The sequence below is a fragment of the Oryza sativa genome, chromosome 7 (assembly GCF_034140825.1).
Source record: "Oryza sativa Japonica Group chromosome 7, ASM3414082v1".
Classification (NCBI taxonomy): Eukaryota; Viridiplantae; Streptophyta; class Magnoliopsida; order Poales; family Poaceae; genus Oryza; species Oryza sativa.
The window spans coordinates 7047181-7060047 of NC_089041.1; the positions used below are offsets into that span (position 1 = coordinate 7047181).

At 40.1% G+C, this 12867-nt stretch overlaps 1 protein-coding gene and 1 non-coding gene across 2 annotated transcripts; both read left to right on the forward strand.

Moving 5' to 3' along the window:
• The first annotated feature begins 346 nt into the window (after positions 1-346).
• Positions 347-1659, forward strand: LOC4342753 (NAC domain-containing protein 67-like). The gene has a single exon (NM_001422065.1). The coding sequence runs from the start codon at positions 406-408 to the stop codon at positions 1234-1236; it is 831 nt and encodes a 276-aa protein (NP_001408994.1). The 5' UTR covers positions 347-405; the 3' UTR covers positions 1237-1659.
• Positions 1660-12582: 10923 nt separating this feature from the next.
• Positions 12583-12666, forward strand: TRNAL-CAA (transfer RNA leucine (anticodon CAA)). Its single transcript has one exon. It is a non-coding gene; the product is annotated as a tRNA-Leu (tRNA).
• The last annotated feature ends 201 nt before the right edge of the window (positions 12667-12867 follow it).

Below are 12867 nucleotides of genomic sequence, written 5' to 3' on the forward strand. Positions count from 1 at the left end.
GCTATGTCACCGTGACATGACAAAACTATCACAACCATTGCGGGCTTTGTGAGTGTGACGGTATTATTTTGCCACGCGTAAGCAGGCTAACATTGTAAAAAGGTTTAGATTTTTAAAACAAATTTTAGAACGGTTAACTTTTAAAATTAAAGGTAAAAAAAAAGCAGATGAACATCAACCGAGTAACCGACAGAGGACAGACAGACGACCGAATATGCCGCTGCAGTGCTTCTTCCTCCTCCTCCACCCTCCCCATATCCACCTCGACCCCCCCTCTCCTTCCCACGAATCTTCTCCATTCCCACCTCCCTCTATATATATCTCCCTCCCACCCCCGCCGCCACTCACATCCAACAACCCACCACCCTCATTCCCTCAAGTCCCAAGATCGAACACCTCGTGTCCATGGCGGCGGCGAAGCGGCGAGTGCGCGACGCGGAGGCGGACCTGAACCTCCCGCCGGGCTTCCGCTTCCACCCCACCGACGAGGAGCTGGTGGCGCACTACCTCTGCCCGCGCGCCGCGGGCCGCGCCGCCCCGGTCCCCATCATCGCCGAGCTCGACCTCTACCGCCACGACCCATGGGACCTCCCCCACCGCGCCCTCTTCGGCCGCCGCGAGTGGTACTTCTTCACCCCGCGCGACCGCAAGTACCCCAACGGCTCCCGCCCCAACCGCGCCGCCGCCTCGGGCTACTGGAAGGCCACCGGCGCCGACAAGCCCGTGCTGCACAACGGCAGGACGGCCGGGATCAAGAAGGCGCTCGTGTTCTACCACGGCAAGCCCCCCCGCGGCGTCAAGACGGAGTGGATCATGCACGAGTACCGCCTCGCCAAGAAGGGCGGCGCCGCCGCCGCCGCGGGCGCGGGCGCGCTCAGGCTGGATGACTGGGTGCTGTGCCGGCTGTACAACAAGAAGAACGAGTGGGAGAAGATGCAGAGCAGGAAGGAGGAGGAGGAGGCCATGGCGGCGGCGCAGTCGTGGGGGGAGACGCGGACGCCGGAGTCGGAGGTCGTCGACAGCGACGCGTTCCCGGAGATGGACTACTCGCTGCCGGCGGCGTCGTTCGACGACGCCCTGCTGCCCAAGGAGGAGGCGCGCGACGACGACTGGCTCATGGGGATGAGCCTCGACGACCTCCAGGGCCTCGGCTCGCTGCTGCAGGCCGACGACCTCTCCATGCTCGCGCCGCCGCCGGCGGCGAAGACGGAGCCGCTCGGCGCGCCATTCTTCTGAGCTCTCTCTCTCTCTCTCTCTCTCTCTCTCTCTGTGACTGCACCACTGTATATAAATTCAGAGTTTTCAGACATGTTCAGTATTCAGAGTTCTCAGGCAAGTTCAGAATTCAGAGATGGTTAAGGATTAGTGGCTTATGAGCAGTATGATATGCAGGTTAGTTTCTAGTTTAGCAGTGTTACTCCAGATTGGAGATTTGATTAATGATTTGATTCTAATTAATGTAGTATACTGAGTGTTACTCATCATCACAGATTCATCAGAGCTGTGTCAAGTGACAATTCTTTTTTTTTTTATTTCCTGGATCAAGTTCACCATGTTGTGCTCAAGATTTGTGGATAAATGCACATCCATCCTTGAATTGGCATTGCTTATGTTCTTTTCATTCGATGATTTAACAAGGATTTGATACAAGTTGAGACTAGCAGTGATGTCCTTCTTCAGTCAATGAGCTGAATTTGGTGCTTTGGGCCACTTCTTTTGACCACCTTGTCACCATCAGATAGGTAGGTCAAGGCGATACTCTGAAGAAATTTTTTATTAGTCTCTGAAAATATCAGGTATGATGATTTGTGATATTAAATTCTACGCGCCAAAGATGACGTGAACACAGACTTCATCCATGACGATGCTATGTGTGACGAACAAAGTCAAATGTTCATCCGAGCTTCAGACGCTAGTAAGGGTGTGTTTAGATCCAAACTTTTCATCCAAACTTCCTATTTTTCCCATCACATCAATCTGTCATACACACACAACTTTTCAGTCACATCATCTTCAATTTCAACCAAAATCCAAACTTTGGCTTGAACTAAACACAGCCTAAATTGGTTATACTGTATTTATTTATTTATGGTTTTGTCCTCAACCAATTTTGCTAAAGAAAAATATTGGCTGCTTTAAGATTTGCAGATTTAATGGCTTAAACAGACTTTTTGGTCAGGTTCATTTGTCCTTTGAAGAAGAAAGTTTGTAGGGGATCAAGTGGTTAAGATTTCAGAGCTCTCTGTGTTTAGGGGAATGTACACTGTATGTTGTTCAGACAATCAGAATCCAGAGTGTCTTGTGCAGAATTCCGAGAAGAAACCTTTAGTTAGTTACAAAGTGTAGTGTAGCAGTGGTATAACTAGTATGTTGGCTGATTAAAGGATTAGATTACGATGCAGTCATATCATTAGAGGAGTGACAAGTGATTACCCTCTTTATACATTTCTGGCTTACCATGTGTTCTTCTCTGTTGAAGTGAGAAAGAGAGGTTCAGTGAGATGGTTTAATCCATGACTTGGATATAGGAATTGAGTTGAGCTCATCTGTGGGGCAAGAATGATGCTGCAAATTTTATAAACAGAAAACATGGAGCAAGCATATGTTTCACCCTTGATGAACATAATATAGCTCATAAACTCACAACCTCACTCTTTCTCAGGAACAAAGTCCAATGTTCATCAGAGAACATGAGTACTTAAGTTAGATACATTTGTGAATATAGTATCTGAACTGTGACAATCCGGAAAAAAAAGAAACAAAGAATTTTGTGAACAAAGTCCAAGCAGGCCATAGTATCTGAACTGAAGTACAAGCTGTGTCAATTCACAAAATTCTTTGTTTCTTTTTTCTGGTTTACCATGCGGTAAGAATTGTATGTCAGACGATTAACTGAGTGCTAAACACATCCCTCCTTAATTTGCCATTGCTTGAGTTCCTTGCTTTTGATGATTTGACACGGATTGTTGTGCATTTAAAGAAGACGAGTGATCATACCATGAGAGCATGAGACTAGCAGTGAAATCTTGTGATTTGGGCAGTTTCTTTTGACCACCTTGTCACCATCAGACGGGCAGGACGATCGATACCCTGTAGAAATTTTCTATTGGACTTTGAAAGTATCTGGCATGACAATTTGAGAAATAAAATTGTACGCGACAAAGATGACGTTACACAGCTTTCATCCATGAAGGAACATGACAAACGCTGCCTGACGAACATAGATTCTGTGCTCATCTAAAAAAAGGATTCAGAAACTAGTAACTGGTTATTATATACAGTATGTTATATAAATATTAATGTGCTAAGCCAAGATGTCTGCTTAATGAGAGCAGATTTGATGGGTTAAACAAACCTTGATATATGGTAAAAATTGATGCAGAATTGAGGTCAAGAGCAGCCCTTCGCCTTTCAGGGAAGCCAAAGCATGTACTCCCTCGGTACTAGTAAAGAAAGTCATTTTGAAAAGCGACACGGTCTCCAAAACACAACTTTGATTTTTTTTTCTATAAAAATATTTATTGAAAAGTGATAAATGTATATTTTTATGAAAGTATTTTTCAAGACAAATATATTCATATAATTTTTATATTTTTAAACTCAACAACTTGAGAGTTATTCATGATTTATATTCCGAAGGTTTGACTTAAACATTGCCCTAAACAACTTCTTTTATGAGTAAGGAGGGAGTATCGAGCAATAGATTGCGGGCTACATAATTTGGTCAGCCTTGTTCAGAAAAAGGGAAAAAAAAACTTCTGTTAGTACTTTACCCTATTTGAGTTCACATAATAAAACAAGAAAACCAATAGCGTATGATTAATTAAGTTTTAATTATTCTAAACTTGAAAATAGATTTATCTGATATTTTAAAGCAATTCCTATATAGAAAGTTTTCGTGCAAAATGTACCGTTTAGTGGTTTGAAAAGTGTGGTAACGGAAACCGAGATAAAATATATATCTTAATCAGAAAAGAATCGGGAGGATTGGATTCCAATGGAATCATCATCATTAGACCTGTGAGAACAGTATTTTCTTTCAAGTTTACCTAGGCCGTGTTTAGTTATTCTGGCAAAAAAAAATTTGACGTATACGGACACACATTTGAAGTATTAAACGTAGACTAATAACAAAACAATTACAAATTACAGATTCCGTCTGTAAACAGCGAGACGAATCTATTAAGCCTAATTAATCCCTCATTAGCAAATGTTTACTTTAGCACCACATTGTCAAATCATGGCGTAATTAGGCTCAAAAGATTTGTCTCGCAATTTACATGGAAACTGTGCAATTGATTTTTTTCCTCTACATTTAATGCTTCATGCATGTGTCTAAACATTTGATGTGACGAAATGTAAAATCAAAAGTGTTTTTGATTATTATTTTGTAATGAACAATTGGCATCGGAGATTATTGGTTTTGATATTTGGAATTTATTCACGAAGTGGTTATGGAGATGATTGGATTTCACTGGTGAATCTACAGGATACTGCTGTTATTTCATGTGACCGGTCAGACCGGGCAAGTGTTGCCGGTCAGACCGGCGTGTATCGCGCGGTCAGACTGGCCTAGCCCGTGGTCTAACCGGCCGACTCTGTGTCGGTTTCGGTTTCGGGTTGTTTGTTTGGATATCCGTGATTATTTCATGATTATGGCTTCTAGATGGATACTATACGTATGTAATACTGTTGTTTGCTACTAATGAGTCAAGTTGGAGATAGCTTGGTCTCGGAATATGATTTCTTTGTTTATTTCATGTGTAGGTGACTCGATGCCTCGGGGAGAGTATTTGCGGTGATGGACCGGGAGTCGGCTTGGGGATAAGACGACGTCCGTGGTGGTCAGAAATCATGCGGGATACTTAGGCTAGAGTTGATGCACGTGGTTGGTGAAGATTCCATATGGCATACGATGGAGTTATTGTGTGCATATGGGATGCGAAGTCGAATTTGAAAGGAGTCCAAATTTGGTATAATTGGTTATGTAAAGTTTGGTTCTTGTGTTAAAGGGTTTCCTAAGGTGTTTAGGACTCCTAGTATGAGTTTGGTTCGTGGCTTTAGGCTGCCTACCTCGGGTATAAATAGAGGGGGAGCGTGAGGCTTCCCGATATCGCTTTTGAGAGCAATTGAGTTGAGTTTTGAATTATGGTTTCGAGTTTAGTCGAAATTTTTGTAAGGAGTGCTGTTGGTGCACTTTGTAAACACAGAGAGAATCAATAAAGTCGTCATCCACTTTAAGAGTTCTTCGATTTGTGTTCTCCGGGTTTCGGCGGTCTAACCGGCAACGCACCGGCGGTCAGACCGGCAACATTGCGGCGGTCAGACCGGCGGGTACGAGGCGGTCAGACCGGCAGCGAAGGCAGGAGCTAGTAGGCGATCTCGGTGGTTCAACCGATCAATCTACATCGGTCAGACCGACGTTTATCAGGCGGTCAGACCAGCGCAACACCTTCGGTCAGACCGCGATCCGTCGAATTTGAGGGTAGCTTTTATTTCCGCTAAAAGTTTTCAGTTTTTGGGTATACCAACCATTCACTCCCCCTCTGGTTGGCTTAGTTACTGTGATTTGATCCTACACGAAAAAGTTAGAAGTTTGAAGGGAACTAAACACAGCCCTAGTTTCTTGTTCTTTCTGATTGACTGACCACTCCACAGGTGAGAAAGAGAACTTCATTTAGTACAAGAGATTCAATTCATTGGGATGGTCTAATCAATGACTTGGACATAGGGCTTGAGCTGAGCACATTTGTGGGACAACAACTGGTGCTGTAACCTGTAAATATTATAACAGAAAACAAGAAGTGCACACATATGTTTTAGGGAATGTGCGAAAGATGTGTGTGCGCATTCATTCCATCAAGAAGAAGTGCAGAGTCTGGCCACAACTGAACAAACAAAATAGCTAACCAAAAGCACAATCATACAGAACAAAACGCAGTTCCCTGATAATTTCATCAAATGTGATCAATGTTTCTCTGTGTAACTTGATCACACATATGCAGTTCCCTGGGGTGATAGTTCTCTTTTCTCAAGGCATGATGCAGTCCAGTAACAGCGACACCCACTGCAAGTCTTGCGAGTATTTGCAACAAATTGGGGCCAAGGATTTCTCTGTCATGGCAAGAACAGAAAGCTGGAGATGGCCAAGGAGGAGGGCACTGTAGGTTGATCTGGCACTGTAACGACCCGAAGCCTCTCATTTCCAAATTAATTAGGATTTCCGGCACGTCTTCGAATAGATAACTCATCATGAACATGGATATAGGGAACACTTGTTTCACTTTTGTCAAATACTGAAAGAAGAGAGAAATTGAGGATCGAACTTGTTGCAATATTGAGTTAGGCCAAATAGGTATATATGATATGTAAAAGAGATGGGAGAAGACTATAATGCTCTTAACAACTTTCAATATTGATAAACTTAATATGTAGTCCAAGCCTAATGTTTCATAGGAAAACATGGATACCTCAGAATCAGAGCTCACAAACTGATTACGGTACTCTATACTGCAAGTATATACTTGCAGTATAAACGATCCAACGGTACAGATTCATCTGATCTCTCTCTAAATTAGTTTGCAGTATAAATTAAAAAGGGTATTTTTGTATTTTCGCGTTTTTTTGTCAGATCCGGCTTGAGATAAATCCGCTCGAGAGGTTAGCTTTCCTTCGTTCCATGCGCTATCGCCGCCGTCGACAACCAAAACTCTCCAAGCGCCAGAGCCAAACTCGGTGCCGTCGGCGACGACGCGTCCCAGCCTCTCGTTCGCCCGGTCGCCAGCCCCAGCCCCATTGAGAAATTGTACTGATAGCCATAGTCGTTTTCATTTTGCATGACTGTCTCCTGGTGCCGCCTCCGTGCGGGGATTGATAAAACTGGCAAATCATCCCATCATAAACTGAGAAATCAACATAGTAGATACTGAGAACTTGATATGTCTGGCAAAAAAGTATGGACTAACTAGTCACCATCTATCAAATTGATGGATCATGGCTATGCATGCCAAAACTTAACAGTGCTGATAAATATTTTCAGATGCAAGTGCGACCAAAAAATCTCTACTACCGGTGGAAAATTACTCCCGATAAAAATAAATCCTAACTTCAAATGACTAAACAGCCATTTTCAGATTTTTAACAAATACCAAACATACCCTTTTATATACTGCAAGTATATACTTGCAGTAGAATGTACCGTAAAAGTCCTATATTTTCTCTATGTTTTTTCTCCAAGGTCAGTGTCTGTCAAGTGACTCAAGTCTCTTTACAGATGAATTTGGCTGCTCGAATATTGCCGATTACAACATGACTTAAGAGTGAATAGCATGAGAATATGAGACTAGAAGTGATATTGTTCTTCAGTCAATGAGCTGAATTTGGTGATTTGGACAGTTTGTTTTGACCACCTTGTCACCATCAGATAGGTAGGACGAGGGATACCTTGAAGAAAACTTTCGTTGGACTTCGAAACTATCTGGTATGAGAAATAACATTGTACGCGGCAAACATAACGTGAAAACACCTGAATTACATACGTTATGTCATACGAAAGGAGTTTTTTTGTTCATCTGAAAAGTTTCAGGCACTAGTAAAATAGTTATTATATTTTATTTTCTATTATAAGGTATTGTCCTCAACGAATTTTGCAAAGAAAAACTTTTAGCTGCTTAACAATTGCAGATTTAATGGCTTAAACAAACCTTGACGCATGGAAGGCCAAATGGCAGCATTGCCAGGCAGCATCTATCATCAGACATTCAGGCCTAAGAGTGATTGCTGTGTACATAATGTGGTCAGGTTTATATGTCCCTTGAAGAAGCAAGTTACAGGGGATCAAATTGTTCAGAATTCAGAGCTCTCTATGTTTAGGTGACTGTACACTGTATGTACTTCAGACTTCAGAGTGTCTTGTTCTGAATTCAGAGAAGAAACTTGGTCAGGAATGTAGTGTAGCAGTGGTAGTAGGCTAGTGGTATAACTAGTATGGAGGCGGATTAAATGATTGGATTACAATGTAACAGCATCATCATTAGAGCTGTGACAAGTGATAACATTTTTTTCTTGCTGGTTAATTTACCATGTTTGCTTGTTGTTTGTATGTTCTGACTGACCGTGTTCACTCCATAGATGTGAGAAAGAAAAGTTCTTTTATAAACAGATTCAGTGAAATGGTTTAAGTAACCAGTGAGTTGGACTGAATCTGTGGGACAAGAATGATGCTGCAAATTTTATAAACAGAAAACTTGAAGGGAGTTGTGCGATATTGCATTAAGAAGGAAAAGGCGCAAAGTTTAGGTTACAACTTCACAAACAAAAAGAATCATAAAAAAACAACATGACAACAGAGAGCAAAGATTCCTCAACAAGGCTCCATCCAGGTCACCCTGGAATTGTTGTATACCCTGTTGTTTCCCTCCATTTATTTCCCTGTAAACCCTGGTTTTCTGTGTCATGGCAAGGAAGGAAACTTGAGACGGCCAAGGAAGAGGGCACTGTAGGTTGATCAAGCTGCGCAAATCGCAATGACCCGAAGCCTCCCATTTCCAAATTAGTAGCATGTCTTTGGCGCATATTCAGCTAGATGAAAATGAATCTAGTCAGCACATGTTTCATATTTGATGAACACAATATAGTGTAGTCCACAAACTCACAACCACACTCTGTCTCGAAAAGAGTACAATTTTTCATAGGAGAACATGATACTTCAGATACTACTTATTTATATGTTCTTTTCCATGTTCAGTGCCTCTCAACTCTCTTAATTTACAGGTGACTAGGGCTGTTCGGTTGTTGTAGATTACATGGCTTGAATCCGTCGACATGGCTTATATGTCCCTAGAAGAAGCAGCTTACAAGGGATCAAGTTGTTCAGAATTCATGTTTAGGTGACTGTACACTGTATGTAGTTCAGACTTCAGTGTCTTGATCAGAATTCAGAGAAGAAACTTTGGTCAGTTATATAGTGTAGCAGTGGTAGTAAGCTAGTTGTATAACTAGTATGGAGGCTGATTGAAGGATTGGATTACAATGTTACAGCATCATCATTAGAGCTGTGACAAGTGATAGCATTCTTTTCTTGCTGGTTTAATTTCCACATAAGTGAGAAAGGGAAGTTCCTTTACAACTGAACAAACAAAAAGATCATCCTTGCTACTCCCTCCATATCATATTATAGGACCTTAAACATCTTTAATTTTGACCATGCTTATAGAAAAACGTAGAAACATTTCCAATGCACAAGACAAAATAAATATTACAGTCATTGAGAAAAGTATATCAAGGTACCTAAATTTTATACTTAAAATTTTGGTATCCTATACCTATAGTACATGAAGGTACCAAAGTTACACATCAGAAAATATGGTACCTCCTAGTATCTTTTAAAGAATGGTAAACTTACCTAAAGAATAATATATTATCAAAACATATTCAAATCTAGATTTAATGAAACTACTTTAGTATTATAGATATTGCTAGTTTTTAATAAACTTAGTCAAACTTTATAAGTTTGATTAAGAAAAAAAAGTTAAAGCGATTTATAATATGAAGCAGAGGGGTACTAGAGAAATCAACAATTTTGTCCAAGCTGCATTGAATCTGCTTTTGATTTGCAAACAAAAGACAAGACTCTACTTTGGCAATCCTCTCTTCTCTAGGCGATCCGTGGTCCAGCATCGGCGATGACGGGCTATCCTAGCATAGCATGTGTCTGCGTCAAGGTTGGGCGAATGATTTCTGTATCATGGCAAGAAATCTCTAAGACCGAATTTAGGGTCTGTGATCTGGTTTTCTATTGGGCCACGTGGCACCCAACGAATTTGGTTTGAATTCTCTGAGAAACTGCCACGTGTTAAAGTGATGGGTGAAGTATCCGCATCATGAGAGATCGGAGAAAAATAGAAACATGCGGGGTGGGCCTGCATCTAGCTAGGGCGTGCGACCTTGGGCCTCGCCCTGGTGTCCCACGGCCTTTCCGCAATATGTACATGCGCATGGGCTCCTCCTCACACAACGATAAGCCGAAACCGCTAACTAGCGGTTAGTCGCGCGCCCTCCCCCCCCACCCCCCGCGGCGCAGCCACGTGGCGTGCACGGAGAGAGGAGGGCGGTGGGAGAGCACACCACATACCCTTTTTTCGGTTTTTTTTTTCTTTTCATGCGGTTTTTTTGGGTTTTTTCCTTGCGGTTTTCCATTTTTTCTCTTTTTTTTCTTTGGGTTTTCTTCCAGTTTTTTTAATATATATACGTTTTTCCGGTTTTTAAATCTATATATACGTGTACAAAGTTTATATACATCATATACAAAGTTTCTACATATATACACAAACTTTGCATACGTCGTATACAAACATTGTATATATCGTATACAAAGTTTGTACATGTATACATACATATACAAACTTTGTATATTATACATGTATACAAATTTTGTATACGATGTATACAAATTTTGCATACGTACATACGTATACAAAATTTGCATACGTGCATATACAAAGTTTGCATATGTATGCATATAAAGTTTGTATACGTGTATATATTTTTCATACATAAAAAATGACTTGGTATGTATATATTAAAAGTATATATATCTGTGTACAAATACAAATACATTGTATAGTAGTATGAGGAGGAGTACAATATACTACTAGTATATAGTATATAGGGGATAAGGCTGCGCGCGGTCAGTGGCCCATCAGCTTCCCCCGCGATAAGCCGTTCGCTGGAAAAAAAAAAGGCAACGTGAAGTACTGAAGGTAGCACGTACAGAGCCATTATAGAAAGGAAAAAAAAGAATAAGGGCCTTCTTGCTTCTCTACCCTACCAATTAATTAGTAGATTTTGGCACTACCAATTTTTAGGTAGGGCAAAATTAGCTAATCTATATTTGGTTTGATACCAATATAAAATCAAATTTTAGTAGGGTTGTGAAGAAGATTTTAGAATATAGCTAAATTGAGCATGAGCACTACCAACTATTTAGCTTCAATCCAAACTAGCACATTTACTATTTATGTTACCCAAAATCTTGGTAGGGCACGTTTTGGCTTGAATCCAATCCAAACCGGCCCTAAAACAATAGGATTACAATTAATCCACTACAGAGTCGGAACGAGGGAAAGTCGTCACTTCACGTTAGCATCATGCGTTTCTAGAAAATTAAAAAAAATAGTGAAAATAAATAAAAAATAATAGAGTAGCAGCAATGATTGTGTTAGAACAATCGAAAGTCTTCAGATAAATACAATCTACAATAAGTTTACTTCAGACGAGAAAATATCTAAATTTCTATATAATGGAAAGAATAAAATGTGAAATTAGATGGTAGAACAATCGAAAGTCTTCAGATAAATACAATCTACAATAAGTTTACTTCAGACGAGAAAATATCTAAATTTCTATATAATAGAAAGAATAAAATATGAAATTAGATGGACATATAGGTTTATTCCATGTTAACCGATAAGTTCACCACTACTTTCCTATTTGTTCGGAACATTTTTGTTTTTCTCTCCTCACATTATATTTTCTGTGTGCTAGGAATTCATTTATTTTGGAACATGGGTAAGTAATAATAATAATTTTGCTATAAATTTTATGTGTGAAGCACAAAATAAATATAGACGCTCATATACACCTGCGTACACTTACTTACGTAAATCTATATGAGCCCCTCCAAAAACTAGGTCGTCAAGAGTATATTTGGATTGATGAAGATTGGTAGATTGTCTACCATTGAAACAACGGAAATTAACCAGCTGTGTTGCATTCAGTATCTTTACCATGTCAATGTCCCTTATTTTTAAATGAAACCAGCATAAAGAAATAGGTAATTGTAGACACATTTATTTTAGATATGTATTTCCAACTAATTATACAAACTCTATCACTTGCAGGATTATGACAATTGTGTTGAATATTAATAAAACACGTTTTTTCACCAATATATGTCAGGTTTAGTCATTTATCCAAATTAAATAGTCCGATCAGCATGATAAGACCACTAATTAGGATGATTTTACTAGTCTAGCTTAATTTTACAAATTTAAAATTAAGAAAACCTTTAAATAATTATTTTGAGTGTATTATTTCTTAAGAAAATACACATGCTATAAACTAGCTAGCGTCTCATTTTCTATGGGATCTGAAGACGGCCAACAGCCAAGGAAGAGGGCACGGTAGGTTGATCCAGCAATGCAAATCTCAATGACCTGAAGCCTCCCATTTCCAAATTAGTATTATGTCTTTGGCGTATATTCAGCTAGATGAAGATCAATCTATTCAGCACATATTTTTCACCTTTGACGAACATAATATAGAGTAGTCCATAAATTCACAACCACACTCTGTCTCGGGGTGACTCCAATGTTTCATAGGAGAATATGGATACTTCAGAGTTCAGATACTACTTATTTATATGTTCTTTTTTCAGGTTAAGTTTCTGTCAACTCTCTTTGTTTACAGCCTTACAGGTGAGTAGGGCTGCTCGATCTTGAATGAGTCATCGACATGAAAGCAGAATCGAATCACGTAAAATATACGAAATTTGTATGAAATTATTTCAAGTAATTACATCAAGTCAGGATGGCCGAGTGGTCTAAGGCGCCAGACTCAAGTTCTGGTCCTCTAACGAGGGCGTGGGTTCAAATCCCACTTCTGACATAATTTTCACTCCGTTTATATTTTTCAGCTCTTGTATATCTTTTCTTCTACTAGGGTTGTTCTGCACTTATTTCTATTTTTCAGCTCTTATACATCTTTTCTTTTACTTCTGCTATTTTTCAGCTCTTCTATATCTTTTCTTCTACTAGGGTTGTTCTGCACTTATCTTTTCTTTTCTTGTACTTCATTTCTTATAGGATT

Excerpts from the sequence above, each read along its gene's own strand:
- LOC4342753 (NM_001422065.1), top strand. The coding sequence starts at position 406 with ATGGCGGCGGCGAAGCGGCGAGTGCGCGACGCGGAGGCGGACCTGAAC.